This window comes from Uloborus diversus, chromosome 8, assembly GCF_026930045.1.
Source record: "Uloborus diversus isolate 005 chromosome 8, Udiv.v.3.1, whole genome shotgun sequence".
NCBI lineage: Eukaryota > Metazoa > Arthropoda > Arachnida > Araneae > Uloboridae > Uloborus > Uloborus diversus.
In genome coordinates, this window is record NC_072738.1 from 50,158,877 (window position 1) to 50,178,755 (window position 19,879).

The 19,879-nt window shown below is 36.9% G+C and overlaps 1 protein-coding gene across 1 annotated transcript; it reads right to left on the bottom strand.

Moving 5' to 3' along the window:
* Positions 1-1,787: 1,787 nt before the first annotated feature.
* Positions 1,788-18,026, bottom strand: LOC129228357 (2-acylglycerol O-acyltransferase 2-A-like). Its single transcript, XM_054863035.1, has 3 exons — positions 17,540-18,026; positions 11,826-12,000; positions 1,788-2,136 (listed from the first exon to the last, which is right to left on the bottom strand). Exons 1-3 carry the CDS (start codon positions 18,024-18,026, stop codon positions 1,788-1,790), a joined length of 1,011 nt encoding a protein of 336 aa, XP_054719010.1.
* Positions 18,027-19,879: the final 1,853 nt, after the last annotated feature.

The following is a 19,879-nucleotide window of genomic DNA, read 5'->3' on the forward strand; positions in this document are numbered from 1 at the left end:
GGGTAAAACCATCGAAATCCCGAAACGTTACACGGAAATACTCAGTAACGTTTCGAAAATTTTTCACAGTGAGGATGTGATAACCAGGCTATCTGGTAAACTGCATAAGGGGGACTTGTTCCAAATTGCTTTATAGCATGGTAGTATTGATCCAAGAAGTATTAAATTATGAAAAAAAAAAAACTTTTAAAAATTCATGGACTGAGCTGCTTCTGATTCTAAACTTATCAAATACAACAATTTGAAAAATATGTGCACCATTTTGTCTGCTTTCCATCCTGTCATAAAATGTTTCTCATACATAATTTTGATTTTATAGTTTGATCTGATATGAGGAATTCCGATGGGCAAAGAGTTAGACCAGTGGTGTCCTATCTACAACCAACGAAGCATATGTGGCGGGCTAAGGGGATTCGCCTGACCTGTTTTTTTCCCTTCAAATTTCAACGTTCGAAACCACATTTATACTACATTCTGGAAACTTCCCAAATCAACTGAAACTGTGCCTAGTTAGAAAACTCGGGAGCAATCCTCACTAAGCCAATCAAATCTAAACTTTTTTGTTTTTCCCCGTACTTTTGTTTTCAAGACATAAGCGATTTGTCAAAATAGTGCTAAATTTTCAACCAAATATCCCCAAAATTGGTTTTCTGGTGTAAACATATACAAACTTCTCATTGATAAAAATCATCAGGTAATGATAACAACAATTCGTAGTTTATAGTTTTAAGCAGCAAAATTCTCATTATATTCAGTAAGTTACCGCCCTATAGCCAGGGCTAAGGCAGAAATACATGAAATACACCGCGAGCTCAGTCAATTCCTAATAAACACTGCTTTGCTAATAAGCACAAAACTGCAGTCCTCGGCTGGAATTGACTGAGCTGGCGGTGTATTTCATGTATTTCTGCCTTAGCCCTGGCTATAGGGCGGTAACTTACTGAATATACCTGCCTTGCCTGCAATAATCGAGTTGAACCGAACCATTGTTTCAGTCACTCGTCTGGTCAGTGCTAATTCTATGTTAGCTACCAGTTTGTTTTGCACACTTGGCTTTCTTAAGAGGTTTTCCACCTGCTGGTCAGTTTGTCTTATGCCGGGCTAATGAGTGCTAAGGTGTATTTCATACAAACGTCTCATTAATGTGATAAATATTTTATCTACCAGTGTCAATATATACTCAGCTTTTATATTAATGGTTTAGACTCGAGTTCCGGAACGTCTCGTCAAAATTAGATATGTCGCAACCAAGGACAAAAATAATCTGTGGATGTCGCTGTTTTACTGGAAACTGTTGGAGCATGAGCTGTTTGGTATTTGCTAGCAATTCTGCCTTAGCTTCAGCCATGTCTGCTTCAAGAACTGCTACTATAAACATATCAAAATTTTCTTGGCAAGTTTCTTATTTATTCCAGAAACATGACTGATTCTTTACTGGGAAGGTTTATGAATTCTTCAGAAAGTGTTTGGGCTAATTTCAAGTAAGTTACTGACTGTTGGTGGGAAACTTTCCTGTTTTGGCAGAAATTAGATACACTAGTTGCCCATTATTTTCCAGGACCGTTTCTGGCTTTTTTTTTTTCGACAGTGGAAGAAAGGGAAAATTTTAGAAGTTTCTAATTTTACCACAAAATGTGTGGCTCAGTCTCATTTCAACATCAATTTTACCAAACTAACTTGTTGAAATAGTGCATTTGTTTTCAGGATAACGTATCTAGGTGAAAAAAAAAAATTGCAGCTACAAAAATGGATCGAAAGTATCAGCAGTCCTAAGTCAACTGTATGAACTAATTTAGAACAAGCTCTATTTCTGGGCTATACTTCACTTTATGTTCATTATACAACTCGCAGAGTTTATTAATGTACAGCTGATGGAGCTCATCAATCTCATCACTGGTTGGCTCTGGTGTCTTTTTTACATCGATGGGTTTCCCGATGATGACGTGAATGGGCTTCCTGAAAGGAAGATAACCGAAACTGTACTGAAAGATCCCTCTTCCACGAATGACTGGAGTCGGAAGACGGAACCAAGTTTTTATTTTGTCTTGGATAACACGCAGGATGGAACCTTGCGGATTGTCAACTTGTTCGAATATTTCATTTTCTCCAAAAGCGAAGACAGGCACCAAAGAAGCTCTAGCAAACAGAAGAAAATGTCGTTAAATATGGAAATCCTGAAATATCAACAATTCATACAGTTTAAAACAGCTGTTCTAGAAGCCAATTAAAGTCAGAGAAAAACCTTGATTTTTAATGTTGAGTAGAATATTACAAGTCTTGGAACTATCTGGCAATAAATTATTATCTGAAAATGTTTTCATGGTTTTTCAAGTAATATAATTCAACTAAAATCAAGAGCTAGGAAACAAGCAAGATCATGGCTCATGATAATTCTAAAAAAATAATGTGTAAAGAAGTTTGATACCTTTTCTCTCTGATCTATCACACAAAATTCTACAATAGGGCAAAATTTATTTAATTTATTTCCTATCACAGAAGACCTTCACTGTAAAAACGTTTCAGAAACGTTCCTGGAAAATAATGGGCAGGTCATGTGCCCAATTTCTACCAGTAACTTATCTTGATAAAACTAGGAACGTTTTACGCTAAAATTCAGTAATCCTCCTGAAATTATCCTGGAAACCTCCGGAATTTTTTTGAAATCTTCCCGTTTAAAGCCAGTCGTGTCTCCGGAACTTGAAAGTATACATAGGTACACATAATACCATTGCTTGGCACCTCCATGATTTATAAAGAAAGTTCCAACAACAATAACGCAAATATGGCCAAAGCGAAGACAGAATTGCAAGCAAGTATCAAGAATTTTATAAGCCAGCAATTCGTGCAAAGCAACGCAGTCCATAAACTTATTTGCTCCCTTTCAGAGCTTAATCAGTCCGAACGGGCCGTTTTTAGACCGAAGCCGATAGACTGTATAAATACGCTCAGTTCATCTTTAAACTTGGAGCTAAAAACATTTTTATAACAGTGAGAAGTCTGCATTCGTGTGACTTGTAGCAATTCCGGAAACTTTTTGACAATGAAAATTATTGATCTTCGACTTTTGGCAATAAATGGTCAACTGAAAATATTTTGATGGTTTTTAAAGATATTTTACTCAACTGAATTCTTAAGTTGAGAAACAAACAAGTTCGTGGCTTGTGATAATTTTGAAATGATATGCATCAGAAGTATAAGGTACTACCTTCTTTTGCCGATATGCAACACAAAATTCCACAATTGGGCAAAAATTTTCACGAAAAACTTTGAAGGTTGTTTCGTATTGTTATTTGTAAATGGATATACTAGAAAACTAGTTTAATAGCTACTAATTTACATCATACAAATTTAAATATAACAATCATTCACCGTAATCTTTATTTTACTAATTGAACACATTTATGTCATCAGCGGAAGCTTAATTTCTCCTGACGAGATAGGAATCTTAAAGTCATTAAATGCACATATATTTACTCACTAAAATTAACAATATGGTTTAAAATCAAGGATTCTGCGAGTTTAACCTAAACCCCGCAGCTGCGCCTTTGATTTACGTAATTAAACATGATGAACAAATTGTAAATGAATGTGAAAGACTCTAAACCGTATCGCAGACAAAATGTTATTCATTGTTCGCAGGCTGTCCCAACCTAAAGCCCTTTGAAAGAGACAGGCCGACCTATCTGACATTTTTGTTCCCAGGCGACTTTCGATCCAACCTTGTTTCTAGTATTTATAAATACGATATAATATTCGCTGGTTGCTATGTCATAAAACAATTGATGATAATTTGAGTTAAATGTCACTTAAGGTGGATCTTTCACACCTTATTTGTTTTAAATTTGTATTAATTAAATCTTCTTTATTTACAGAATAAAGTAATCAAACATCAATTGGGCAACACATGCAAAACTTGGACACCAGTTTTCCGCAGCGAGGCTTTTGTACAAAGACTAATTTTGTAGCCCAATCGTTTTGGAACTAAAATGTCAGATAAGTCAGCTCCCCTTATATAGCGGCCTTATCCCAACCTAAGCATACAGTGGTGGTACAGTCATAGAAAAAAAACGAAACACTTTTAATTATTCGGCCATTATACATGCTAGAAAGGAAAGAAAGATGTCATTCGACTTGGTTTAAAGTCTTCTTTAAAATTACGTAGGTAAAATTTTGATAAGGGACCATATACAAAGCAAAATGAGCACCAACTCTTGATTTTCAAACAGGAACCCCTAATTTTTGCTACATAATTATGTTTAGACCGTAAAATATAGCCAGGATACGAAATTTCACTGCATTCTATGCAGTAGAACAGGAGTTATTAACGAAAAACGTTTTAGGGACCGTCACCACATTGAAAACGCTTCTTTCAAGGTCACGGCTTATCAAATAAAGGAATGTAGACGATGAAAGATCGAGATTATCCAGCTCAATTCATGATTTTTTGAAGTTTTCTTTTTTTCCGTAATCCGATACTTTTTAGCCGATTATGTTGCGGCAAAAAGCGATTTACGGTCGAATTTTTTTTTTTTTTGAAAAAAAAAAGTAAAAATATTTACCGATTTTTGTCTATCTGGATTAACCTAAGAAAGACGGATGGGATTTGGCTGGTCCATCGTATAGATCGTTGTTTAGTAAATCGAATAATGACAAATTAAAAGTAATGGAACTTTTTGCTTTTTCTAATATGAACCTATTGGATTGCTTATATAATCATTCAGCAAATTAGCCTCATAGAAATGTAAATATCCAAACTTATAACTAGAAACATGATGTGAATATGTTTGATAAATGAATTGCACCTATGTTACAGGTTAATTTTGGAATGAGTAGAAAGTCTTTTGATGTAAAATGGAATTGCGCGTTTTTAATTTCGCAGAACATCGGCCGAAGTTTGAGTCATCGCACACAAAAATATAAAAAATATACCGCACTACGTGGAAAGACGCAGCATTAAATAAATTGGAGACTGGAGCGAAGCAAGGTCAATTTATTCCTTGAAAATTTGCTCTAAATACATAAAATGAACGAAATATCAATCTAAAAAATAAAACAGAAACAGGAGAATATAAATACCCGTTAATGAGCAAACCGTTCATACTCGAACTTTCTTTGGGAAAAATTTGGTTATTTGAATTAACCCAGTGGACAAACACAGTAATTGTTCTAGAGGCTTTTTTGTAATCAAAAACAGAGAATTTGTTTTAAATCCAAATTTGATGCGAATGATCATAATGCGTGGTATTATTTAAAAAGCATAACATAATCGGCGGTTTTAGTTAAACATGTAATGGCTCATAAAAGCAATTTAGGAAAGTAATTTCCCAATGCTGTTTCTAGCAACGAGATTCGAGATGGTCCAACCCGTAATTATAAAAAGACAACAGTAATTTTAGCTCAAACCAAGGTGAACCGAAATCTGACTTCTTGTCATTTCTCCGATTTTGTAAGATTGCTAACAAAACCTCGCATTATTTGATTTTGTTTCACGCACCTATAGCAATACAATACATATCATACCCGACAGACGGGTTGATCTAACCAGAGGCTCTAATTTCGACCTCGCTGTGTATTTCGCAGACTAGAATCGGAACTAATCGTGCGGGATGCAGAAGTCACCTTATTGAAGCTGAGAGTCCGAATAAACGGGTAGTTAAAGTAAATTTATCTGCTGTATGTTTACGGTATCTCACTGGTGAGATAAATTTTCTTCATCCACCAGTTTTTAGGCACTCTCAGCTTCAATGACATGATACCTGCTTCATTGTTCGGTTAAATCCAGTTCAGAGCTGTTGTGCTCATTATTAGGACCCACAACAGCCATCGAATGGGATAACCAAACCGCTATTGTATCGCAGTGAAGACACGGGCCGCGTTCAGCCCGCGAAATTGGTCCATGCGGCCCGTTGTGTGTTCAAAGAATAAGAACAGAAAGTAGAATTAGTTCCAGTGTCATGAAGTTGGAGCCGAATTATTCAGATATTGGATTCTGAAAAACATGTATTTAATAAAATAGGCATCCATTAGTTGATAACAATAATTTTTTTCACTTTCTTTCTTTGACGATATTTCCCCATGTTGTTCAAAAGAGAAGAAAATAATTTGAAATTTTAACTTTGTCTTGAGAGAATGATTTTAATGTGAAATGCACGGAAATGATCGATAAAGTAAATAGAAAAATAGTATTTAAATTATAATTAAGAATAGACAAAAACTCAACTTAATCTAACACGCAAATTAATGTTTTGTTAAATTTTTGACAAAGTCAAAAAAAAAAAAAAAAAGTTCACAGTTAGCCACAACTGCTACTTTTGTGCAGAATACAGCTCAAAGCACGCGTCCCACCGATGCGACTGACATTTCCTCTCCTACATCTTAACACATTGAAAATTATTCAAACATTATACAAAAAAAAAATTTAATTCCTAAAAACCAGTAAACTTATCTAAGAGCAAATATTACTTTTTGACCCATCTGGATACTGTTAAAGGCGAAACTTCACACTGTCGGCTATTTTTCGAGTACTTTTTCCCGATTTAGACAAGACAATAACTTTTCCTTTTAGTAAATTATCACCGGGAAGAGTCATTAATTTTACACTGTCTATTGCAACATGACTAGCAAGACAATGAGGTTTTGTTGTATGTTTCTGTGAAAAAGTTGTGCATGTTAATTTTTTTGAGTAATCACGAGTGCTTATTGCTTTCATTTGACTGTTTTTATGTGCTATGATTTTAGTTTCCCACCAGCACCCTCCGCAGCACCGTCGTCGGCCGGCCGTCTCACGATGCTGCTCCTCTGGCGGAAACCGTCTCCAGGTTACGTCAATATCCTACACACACACACGCATACATACACACACCTACACACACACATACACGCACTCCTACACACACATACATACACTCATGCCTGCACAGACACAAACACACATGCCTACATACACACGAACGCCTACACACACGCGCGTACACACTCATACGAACGCCTACACGCACACGCGCGTACACACACACACACACACGAACGCCTATACGCAAACGCGTGTACACACACAGCACTGCATACACATCACGCATGCACATGCATACACAACACGCACGCACATGCATACATACACACTAACGCACCCACACCCATGCGCCTACACAAACACACACACACACACATGTGCCTACACAAACACACACACATGCACCTACACAAACACACACACATGCGCCTACACAAACACACACACACACATGCGCCTACACAAATACACACACACACACGAACGCCTATACACACGCGCGTACACACACATACGAACGCCTACACACATACGCGTGTACAAACACACACACGAACGCCTATACACGCACACGCGCGTACACACACACACCTGCACACACACACCTACACACACTCCTACACACACATACATACACTCATGCCTGCACAGACACAAACACACATGCCTACATACACACGAACGCCTACACACACGCGCGTACACACTCATACGAACGCCTACACGCACACGCGCGTACACACACACACACACACACGAACGCCTATACGCAAACGCGCGTACACACACAGCACTGCATACACATCACGCATGCACATGCATACACAACACGCACGCACATGCATACATACACACTAACGCACCCACACCCATGCGCCTACACAAACACACACACACACATGTGCCTACACAAACACACACACATGCACCTACACAAACACACACACATGCGCCTACACAAACACACACACACACATGCGCCTACACAAATACACACACACACACGAACGCCTATACACACGCGCGTACACACACATACGAACGCCTACACACATACGCGTGTACAAATACACACACGAACGCCTATACACGCACACGCGCGTACACACACAGCACTGCATACACAACACGCACACACATGCATACATACACACACACGCACCCACACACATGCGCCTACACAAACACACACACATGCGCTTACACAAACACACACGCGCATACATACACACACACACACTCGTGATTGCGAGAAACATAAATTGAATTTAAGATATATATATATATTTTTTTTTTTGAGTTATTATTTTACAAAAAGCAATGGCTAAACGCAGGAAAAAAAAAACAGAAGTATTTTAAGTGTAGCTTTTAATTTAAAAAGTTCTATAAAATACTCTTTTATTAGACAATGAAATAGTGTTTCGCATTATTTACACATTGATGTTTGAACGATATCCACAAAAAACTGCAATATTGTGTTGTTCTTCTGCAGAGACAGTGAATAAATGTATGCTTTTAAAAAATTCATAGACGTAACTCTAATGTAGAAAAACCACGTTATAATTGGTTTGCTTATTTTGTTGAAGAATTTTTTTCTTTTTTTACGAAGAAACCAACTTTCATAATTTCTGTTTTAAAAAAGTATACGGTCCCCTAAAGTAGGAAAAAATGAATTTTTAAGCATAGCACAAAAACTACTGAATATTTTGAGCTCAAATTTTGGATTCCCACATAAAAGCTCTTCTAGATTGTTTTTCTGTTAAAATTTAATATGGTTTCAGATCATATTTTTTTCAAAAAATATTAAAATAATTCATAAAAAAACCAAAATTACATTTTAGGTGTTGTAAATTATGTTTTTATTATTGGGTGGATTCATATTTTGATATAAAAAAACAACCTTTGCCGTGCCTAATCTAGTTTTTATGTTATGAGTAAAAATATCAAAATTCGTTTTAACATTACGAGAGGAATTTTTCAAAACTCGATTCCGAAGTAACGGCTGGATCGAATTAAACAAAACTTTGTATACAAAATTAAAAAAGGATGCTGATCACAAATATGTGATAAAAAAAGGGGGTTCTCATTGAAAATTTTGAAGTTGTTACTCGTTTTAATATGAAGACGACCCCTTAACAACAATTTTTTACCATAATTATGTAGAACTTTTTATTCCTGAAACAATGACACCTTACACGTGTCTCTAGTATCAATAGTCTTTGAATACGATCGAGTGTTTCGTTTTTTTTTCTATAACTGTACAAAAAAATTGCATCACCCGCGCCGTAACGGAGAGGAGTATCATCCCGACTGCATTCAACACACAGTCAAGCATCCCGTATCCCAGATGATTTGGGGATGTATTTCTGATCAAGGAGTTGGTGGGCTTCACTTTGTGCAAGGAGCAGTAAACGCTCAGGTGTATATTGGCATTTGGGAGGAGAAATTGCTTCTTACTCTCCGGGATCACTTGACTTCAGTTCCAAACGGTATTTTCCAGGATGATTCTGCTCCGTGCCTTAGAGCAAAACTGGTAAGTAACAATTTAAAAACCTTTATGCTGCAATTAGACATAAATTGACATGGGGTTAAGTAATTTTTTTTCTCTAAACTCACACGCAGGTTCAGAAATGGGAAAATGAGCATGGGGTCAGCAGTTTGCCTTGGTCCGGAAACAGCCCCGATCTACGTAAACAATTATCGGATTCCTGCTGTTAGATGTTTATGTCATAAGTTTTGCAGAGTTTCACATACATTCATCGTTAATCGGTCGACCAAAACTTCTCACATAATACCATTGTTGTAAAAATGTAAGGGTGATGCAATTTTTTTTTACCAGCACTGTATCTTCTTTTGTGTGATTTATTTATCTATTTTTTTTTTTTTTTTTTTTTTTGTGAATAACTTTGTGTGAATTTGAATTGTGTGGTACATGAAAATTTCAATCATATTGGGACTTAACTGACGAAATTGATTATAAAACGAGTGCAAGGTAGCATCTTCAATTGACGAAAGGGGCACCCTGATGCGAGGTTACTGTGACCTATGTCAATGATCAAGCGTCACACATGTTTGAAACAGAGGAGAGAAGAGACAAGACGAATTCCATGTTATGAAATAATGTTAAAAAATATTATGTATATTTTAACGTCTCGAGAAAAAATCAATGTAATTTTGTTGCTCTGTAAAAAAATTCCAAAATGTTACTGATTATTTCCTAGGAACGTTCCGGAATTTCACAGGACTTATCCATTTCCTGCGAAAATCAAGTATATTTGTTAAAACGTTTCCTGAATTGCTACAAGTTGCACGAATGCAGGCTTCTTACTATTGTGAAAAATATTTTTAGCTGTACTAGTTTAAAGATTAACTGAGCGCGTTTAATATGTGTATCGTCTTCGGCTGGATTACGGATAGTTCAGATTGTCTAAGCTCCCAATGTGAGCGGAAAAGTGTATTCAGCAGCTTTGCAAGAATTTCAGGCAAGTGAGATGCTTAGTACTTACTTGTAATTCTGTTTTAACTTTGATCATGGTTGCGATAATGCACTTGTAATTCCTTCTTAGCTTTGGCTATGCTTGTAATAATGCTTTTGGGGTTATGTTGGTAAATCAGGAAGGAAAAGAGCTATAATAGTAAACTTGCATACTTTTTTTTAAGGTTTCAGACATGCGACTGGGGGGTTTAAACCGGGAGATTAGGGCCATTCATTAATTACGTAAGGGTCCCGAGGGTGAAATGGGGTTAGAAAAATCTTTACATACCCTTATTTGGGGGGGGGGGCTCAAACCTATTCTTACGTGATATTTTTCAATTCGATATTTTATATTAAAAATCGCATGGTCAATTGGTTTGGCAGAGAGCATAATTCATTTGCATCTGGAAGGTAAAAAAGTTTAAGGATGAGCTTTTTTACTTGTTTTACAAAGAATGAATATTGTAAAATATGATAAAAGAGTAGCACTATGTATGACATGTTTAATTTTTAACTAATACTGCATCATATATTAATATTTCAAAAAATAAAAATCTTTGATTTACGTCAGACTGGGAGTTTTAGTGTAACTGATTCTGTTTTGTTAGCCTTTTATTGTTTTGAAAAACGAAATAGAATCTTACGTAAGAATAGGGAGGAGGGGTTTGAAAAATCGTACCTACCTTTACATGGGGGGTGGGGGGTCAAAAATTTCCAAAATTATCCTTATCCTTACGTAATTAATGAATGGCTCCTTACTGAATTCATCAGAAAGATTCCTGGATAATATCAGGGAAGTTACTGAATTTTAGCGAAAAATATTCCTGTTTCTCTTTTTTTTTTTTTTTTTGAGCAATCACGAATGCTAATTGTTTTCATTTAAGCGTCCTTGACGTTCCGGTTCCTTTTTCAACCCCACCGTCCCCTGCAGGCGCGACTGTCCCCCCGAATCCGCTTTTCCTGGTCAGTGGCGTCCATGTCCTACGCACACGCACGCTCATACGCATACACACGCTCATACGCATACACACTCACACACATACACACACGCCAACGTGCATACACAAAGGTCTACTCTCACTCACAAGCCTACACATACACAACTATACACACGTAATCGCGCCCAAGATGAGGGGCAGGTTTGGGGGGACGGGAGCCGTTTCTAGAAACAATAACTCCAATGAGTAGGGTCATGACGCAACTCGTGATTGCGAAAAACATATAGTTTGAATTCAAAATTTCAGAATTCAAATTAATATTTTCATTTCTTTTCTTTTCGTTCTTTCTTTCTTTTTTTTTTTTTGCAAGGTATATTACTTGCAGAAATTGGGCACTTTAACTGCCCATTATTTTTCAGGAACGCTTCTGAATTATTTTTACAGTGCATAAATCATTATATTATTTGCTGTTCATACATCTTGCTGTAATAAACGATTAATTTGCTTCTTCAAGGATTTGTTCTGCTTACTGCCCATAATACCTGGAATTACCGGATTGCCTTGGTCCCTGTTTTCCGGATAAACTAGATTACACTGTACAAAGATGTTATACTCTTACCCATGCTTCAGAGCAAGTTTTGCAAATCCTTTCCTCCTTTTTATGGTCAGCACTACTGTCCCTGGGCGAGCATTGAGCATTTCTGTGGCGCCTCCTATGATGAGAATGAGGGCGTTGCCTTTGCCTTCTCTTGTCAAATTCCAATCGATGCTTTCTCTCGAAGCAGAACACATTCCTGGAAATAAATCTGATTCTAAGCTAGTTATACAGAAAAATAAATACTCTGGTCAAAACTTTCAGGACATACACTGCCGTGGGAAGGTAAAGAGCAATATCTGCACTTATAGGGTGTTCTAAAACTGACTGATACATTTATTTGAAAAATCGATAAAAACTAAACGGGCCGCGAAAGAAATATACCGTTTGTTGCATTATGCTTGGGACAACAGCAAATTTTCAGACAAACTTTCAAACTTAGTTCAATGTTCCTCAACAGATGGCGTTGTAGGTATTTTAAAAGGTATAAAAGAAGGATCGCCAAAATGATCTGAATATTTGAAAAATCAATAAAACCTAAGCTGGCAGCGACAGGAATGAACTGTTTATTTGCAATATGCTTGGAAAAATAGTGAATTTCTAGACAGACACACTTGCCTCCTCTTGTAAATACCTGCAGCGCCATCTGTTGAGGAACGTTATAACTAATTTTGAAAGTTTGTCTATCTGAAAATTTACTACAGTCCCAAGCATAATTCAACAAACGGTATATTTCTATCGCTGCCCGTTTAGTTTTTATTGATTTTTCAAATGTATCAGTCATTTTTGAAACACCTTGTATGAGTTATTGAGATATTTGAAAAAAACGCTTTGGATTCCATGCTTACAGTAGAGAAATGTTCCAATTTGACATGCTTTTCGTTCTTTATTTTCAGCGGAAACTTGCAACAACACAGAAAAAAAAGAAAAAAAAACATGAATTATATACGGTTAAATTAAGCAAATACCCGTTCAAAAAACAGGGGTTAAGTATCTCGGTAACAGATTCACAGAGAAAAGCTTTTTTAAAAAAAGATTATTGCACTAGTAGTGATTGCAATACCGGTATACCAGTATACCGAATATCAATATTTCGAGCAATTTTGCAGTTTTAAAGTACCGGTATTTGCTGAGGTAAAATACAGGTATTTTCGGTATTAGCAGGAAAAAAAATCAATATTTTTAATTAAAGAGTTCTCACTTTAACTTATTAAATTTGTACATCTATTTTTTAATGCACATTTCTTTTTCCATGATACAGAACCAAAATCGACCTACTGATGTAAAAATTGACTTCAAAAATACGAACTAATGGAACATCATCAAATAAAAGTAGCGAAGTATGCAAAATGATATTTTCATTACTAGATGGTGAGATAAATCGCGTTTTCGTGCGCTTATGTGCACCATGTTTTTATTTTTTCTATTTCCCTAATAACTCATTTTTCCTTTCGTGAAAGTAGTTAATTTCAAGAGTAATTTCGAATGTATTTGTCCTATAAATAATTTGCTCCAACCATCAATTACAGAAATATTATATATATATATTGTTGAATGTAATCGCTTTCTCAATTGGTTTAAAAGAAAGAACTGTGCTTATATCTTATTGGAAGAGACATTTGCAGCTTTCCACGGAGTTCGCGAAATCTCTTCTTTAATCCACCATCGGACTTAGGAGAAAGCTTATTGCTATTTAAGAAACATCATTGGATGCTGAAAATCTGCCCTCTATTCTATTTAAAGAACCGCAGTCTTGTTTATCGGGCTTCACTACTTTTCTCCATGTCTTGCTGTATGTGTGTCCCCATGTTTCGTATTAAACGTATTTGTTTATGTTCAGCTGTCGGAATCTCTGCTTTACACAACCTTTCAACAGCAGAGCGTGGTTAGTTCTAAGTTTCACCCAGCTACTAAATCACTGCAGTAGCGGAGTAACATGGGGGACGAGATAAAATATTCCGTTGAGCCTTTTGACGGAAGGAATTTCTCTCTGTGGTGCAGGAGAATGGAAGCGGTTTTCGCAGCAAAGAATTTAGAGGTGTATTTGGAACGTGAAGCGGATTCTTCGAAAGCTAATGAACTTTTAGCGAGTAAGAAGGCCTATGCCTTGATGTTATCATTTTTTAGTGATAAAGTTTTAGTTTCGCTTTCGGAAGAAAAGACTTGTGCTGAAGTAATTGCAAAATTGAAATCGATCTATGTTCGAGAAGGAGCGGTCAGTCAGATATTGGTTAGAAAGAGACTTTCAACTTTGAAAATGAAAAAGGACTCATCCATGCAGGAGCATACTGATGAAGTGAACAAGCTCGTTAACCAACTAAAATCGTGTGGCGTGAAAGTGAGTGACATGGACAGTATTGTCTATCTTTTGATGTCTCTTCCAGCAGAGTATGACGCATCGAAATCTGCAATAGAAAATCAGCCTTCGGAGAACTTGACTTTAGAGTTTGTTTGCGGTCGTCTTCTGGATGCTGAAGCGCTGATGAGAGATCGTCGAGTCTCGGAGCCCAAATCTTGGAAAACAGAGTCATCAAATGGTGCAGCCTTTTCTACAAATCATCGGGTAGTGTGTAACAAGTGTCGCAAAACAGGGCACATTGCGAAATTTTGTAGAAGTAACATAATTTGCTACCAGTGCGGAAGAAAAGGACATTTTAAGAGGAATTGCACAGTCCAGACGGGAAAGAATACTTCATCAAAGGATGGAGCAGTTGCAGTGACTTTCGTTGTTGGCGAAGTAGAACATCGGTCATTTATAGTAGATAGCGGATCTACAGCTCATATGTGTGCACATCGGGAATGGTTTGAGGAGTTAAAACCATCCTCAGGAACTGTGTCATGCAATGGTTCGGTTCAACTCGAATTTTGAAAATTCGAGTTGAACAATTGCTTCGGTCACTCGTCTGGTCAGTGCTAATTTTGTATTAGCTACCAGTTTGTTTGGCACTCTTGGCTTCCGTAAGAGGTTTTCCATCTCCAGCTCAGTCACTTTCCTATGCCGGGCTGATGAGTGCTAATAAGCACGAAGCTGCAGATGCATTATGTCTTTACTATTATTGATTTTTCAAAATGACATTTGTTCCTTAATTTTATGGTTGTTCACAATACGCTTTGCAAATAATACAATTTTTGCCCTAAATTATGAAATGTGGTAACGAAACAATATGTTTTTGTTCAGTTTCTGAAAAATTTCTAATCCCGGTATTAATACGGGTATTCCGGTATCACGTTTTAAAAATACCGGATACCGGTATTGAATTTTCGGTTTGATATTGCAATCCCTACACTGTAAAAACGATTCAGAAATGTTCTTGGAAAATAATAAGCAGCTGATGTGCTCAATTTCTGCCAGTAACATGTCTTGCAAGAACCAGGAATGTTTTCCGCTAAAATTCAGTAACTTTCCTGTAAAATCCAGAACTCTTCCCGTTTAAAGCCAGTCGTGTCTCCTGAATACTAGAGTAAACTTAAGAAGGTTTAATATAATAGTTTGGCACCTTCCTGAATTGTCAAGGAAGCTTTTAGAGCAGTATTGCAAACTTGGCCAAAGCTAAACCAGAATTGCAAACAATTATCAAGGATTTTCCTCGCCTGCAATTCTTGCAAAGTTACGTTGCCTATTTACTTATTCGCGTTGTTTGAGAGTGTAATCAGCATGGACGAACTATAATCGTACCGAAGCCAGTACACTTTATAAACACTTTCAGTGATTCTTTAAACTGGGAGCTAAAAATATTTTTTTTTTTACAACGGAGAAAAGTCTGCATTCGGACATTTTGTAGCAATTCAGGAAACGTTTTGACAATGATACTTGATGTTTCCAGGAAGTGAATAAAAATTATTAAAATCCCGAAACGTTGCACGATAATACCCAGTAACGTTACGGAATTTTTTTACAGTGATGTACTAGCATTCGTTCGAAAGCTCTGAATAGAGAGAGGTTGATGAATAAGTTTCACAGAAAAATACGACTATTTTTATGCATTTCTTACGTGTGTCATAGACTTTTCGGTGCCGGAGTAGAAATAATATCAGCTTATATAATAAGCTTACTGTTTCCCTTTCTTCTACGGCCGTCCCAGACTGATGAATACCTTTAAAAGGTGAAATTTCAGCCTTTAGATTGCTGTACCTTAAGGCGAACAGTTTGGGACCCGTCCGTTTCTTATGTATTTGTTATGTTCTATCAAGAAGTTTTGCTGAGATCCGGCTTAAAGGACAAACTATGCATGTTTGCAATCGGTTAATGTACAAAATCTGGGGTACTCTGTAAAAAAATTCCGAAACGTTACTGAGTATTTCCGTGTAACGTTTCGGGATTTCAATGGCTTTTATCCACTTCTTGGAAAAATCAAGTATCGTCGTCAAAAAGATTCCTGAATTGCTACAACTTGCACAAATGCAGACTTCTCACTGTTGTGAAAAAAAAATTTTAGCTCCCAGTTTAAAGACGATCTGAGCGTATTTATGCAGGTATCGGCTTTAGTTCGATTGCAGCCCGACCGTACTGATTAAGCTTTCAAAAGAAGCGATTAAGTATGAACAACGTTGCTTTGCCAGAATTACAGGCGAGTGAAATTCCTGATATATACTTTTAATTCTGGCATAGCTTTGCCCGTGTTTGCAATACTGCTTATGGAACTTTCTAAACAATTCAGGAAGGTGCGCTGACATTAAACTGTACTTAGCTAAGTATACTTTTAAGTTTTAGTGACACGACTGCCTTCTAACGGGAGGGTTTCTGAATTTTTCGGGAAGCTTCCAGGATAATTTCAGGAAGGCTACTGAAATTTAGCTCAAAACGTTCCTGGTTTTTGCAAGGTATGTTACTGGCAGAAATTGGGCTCATCAGCTGCCCATTATTTTCCAGGAACGCTTCTGAATCGTTTTTACAGTGTACTTTATTTCTGTTATGTTACAGTGCTTTGACGAGTTACTTCCTGCCAATATTCAGAATCTTAGTTCTTTATAGCTGTAAATTTGCAGTCTATCATAGAAATTTTCTGTTTTTACACATCAGCAAAATTTCTGCATTTTTGATGGCGTTCAAACGAGGCAACTGAGTTGAATCAACTGTTCTTCAAATACGTCGAATTTTTTTCAGCAGTTGCTTCACAAAACTGTTAGTCGAATTGAATCGAGTTAAATAAACTACTTTAGTAGGTAGAGTGAACGCTTGGCAATGCCCTGATGAGTTGAATCAATTAAAAAGTTGATTTATACATAATTGAACACACTTAAATATATCTACAACAATTCACAAATAGTTGAAACATAATTTTAAAGTTGAAGCATTGAAATTATGTTTCCTTTTGCTCCAACTGACGCTACTCAAATCCTCATATATATAATAGCCGATGATCGAGTAACGCGCGTGTTTCAACAATGAAACTCGCGCCACGGCATGATAATTTGATAAGATGTTTTGGTAATGTTTAACATGCAAGGAAAGAGCTTTATTGTGACAAGCCTAAACTCGATCTCGTAACTTAAATATTTTACTGGTAAGACTGTGTCATTACAGGGGAATGAAGAAACGAAAAAATGGTCAACAATGAACGCTACCTACTGGAGTTTAGGGTTAATCCACTGGATTTATGGTTACAATTTCAAGTATCAAAATATCACCAAACAGGCTTCGTTCAAATGTAGAAGCAATTTTCACCCGTCATACCTTGACGGGTGACTTTCTAGTTTGGAAGATAAAAGTAAAAACAAGTGCTTTTGAACTAACTTACCTGAACACATTATGTATTCTCGATGAAAAGGAAGCAGAAACTGTTCCTCCAAAGTCAAAATTCGTGGCGTTATTCCAGGAAAGCTCTCACTAAAATGTCTTGCTTCAGTTCCGAAGCAAACAACTGCACCATAGCACAATATCCCATGAGGATGGTATCCAAATATGTAATTCTTATTTGGATCCAGATCTGCTGTTTTGATCATCGTCACGGGGAAGTAATCACTGAAGTACTTCCAAATGCGCATGCGCCGGAACCATTCCCAACGTCTCCCTCCTCGGCAGCACTGATTGCGATCAAAAATGAACCATATAAGGTAGAGAAGTGGAATATAAAAATATGGTGTGAAAGCAAGGAACAGAATGATGACAGTCATGGTTGTGCCAAAAAACAAGAACATAGTACAATAGATGAATACTGCTGCAGTTTGTAAACGCCTTTCCAGCGGCGTTAATAGAGGAGCAAACTCTATGCCTAAAATCTTCATTTTCTTATGTTAAACCTGAAAAGAAACATATCTTTATATGTTACTTTTTTTAAATTGTAAAATACTGTCTGTCCTTCACGAGAAAGTCCCCGCCAAAATGTCTGCGTCTGTCTATTGCTATGGCAACGAAATGACCGTTGGGTAAGTTCAGTGACCCACCAGTATGCTGTACTGACCATTGGGTCAGTTCAGCTGACCGACCAGTAAGCTCGACTGACCGTTGGGTGAGTTCATCTGACCCACCAGTAAGCTGATCTGACCGTTGGGCAAGTTCAGTGACCCATCAGTAAGCTGTACCGACTGCACAAAGGCAAGAAGACGATTAGCGAAATGGCGCCGAAAAAATCCTCCTGCCAATCCTTGCAGAAAATGAACGAAGTCTGTTTCTATGGCAGTAGACGGGCTCAGACTTTACGGCGGAAGCTTTTCTCGTGAAGGACAGACAGTAAATATAGTGGAATCCCGTTGCAACAAACTCCAAAACACCACAAATTTTATTTGCTGTTATGGGAATTTCGTTGCAATAGAATTTAAGCACTGCAATCGCAATTAAATCGGGACTGAACATTTATTTCGCTGAAACGGATCTTTCGTTATATCGGTATTTCACTAAATCAGGAAAGTATTTTTGTGAATGACTTCGTTTATTTTAAATTGCAAGCACCGTTGATCCTCGACTGTCCGAAACTCTTTTTACTGGAACTTCATTTTACCAAAGTCAGTTTCTTTGATTTTTTTGTTTATTTTATTTAGTAAATTTTTGAAAAACTGCCAATAATTCTAGTTGTTTTTGAAATGCTATAAAATTTAAAAATAATCGAGTGCAATTTTTTTTCGCTGTCTATTTACGCTGTAAAAAAAAGAAAAAAAAAATCAGGATTAGTCTTGGAAAATAATGATAGCTATAGTGTGTCCAATTTCTACCAGTAACATATCTGGAAAAAACAGAAAATTTTCCCGATAAAAGGAAGTAACCTTGCTGAAATTCACCTTGAATCTTCCTACAGAATTCAAAACCTTCCCAATAAAAGCTAGTCACGCGTCTGGAATAAAAGTATTAATTGCTTGGCAGCTTCCTGATTTACGAAGAAGTTTCCCAAAGCATTTTAGCAAGCATAGGAGAAGCTAACGCAAAACTCCAAGCAAATACCGAGCAGATCATTGCCTGCAAACTATCGAAAGCTGCAGTATCCAGAGACTGCATTTATCTCGCATTCCGATTGTAGCTTACTCAATTACTGGAGATTATTCAGTTTAAAAGGGTCACAGCAACATTCCTGAAGGCGAAACATCTAGAAAAGCAGATGAGTTTATCTCCACACTGATAGCTAAAAATATTGAGCTCAACAGAGAGAAGCCTGCATTCATACAACTTGTAGCTATTCATGAAACGTTTCGCAAGGGTACTCGTTTTCCCACGGGAAATTCATAGAAACCCGTGAAATCCTGGAACGTTACCTGGAAATAATCTGTGACGTTTCAGAATTTTCTTGCAGTGTAGGTTCAAACTCAGAAAAGAAAACATAAAGGTAACTAATTCACTACTTTGTAAAAAAAATCCAAAAAGTCATTGATTATTTCCGTGTAACGTTTATAGATTTCACAGGTTTTCTGGTCCCTTGAGGACGGACGTCCTGAAGGGGTTCAAGAAATTGAGAAGAAAATGCAAAAAAACTAGCATTAAGACTTATCAACAAATATACACTGCTAGCCTCTGGGGAGTGGCTCTACAGATTTTGGTGCAGGGAGGCTCAACATTTATTGATCCGGGCTAGCTGGAATTTATTGGGAAAGTGTATGATTATTTTAGAAAGAGTCCAGGTTAATTTCAGGAAGAGATTATGACTTTTAGA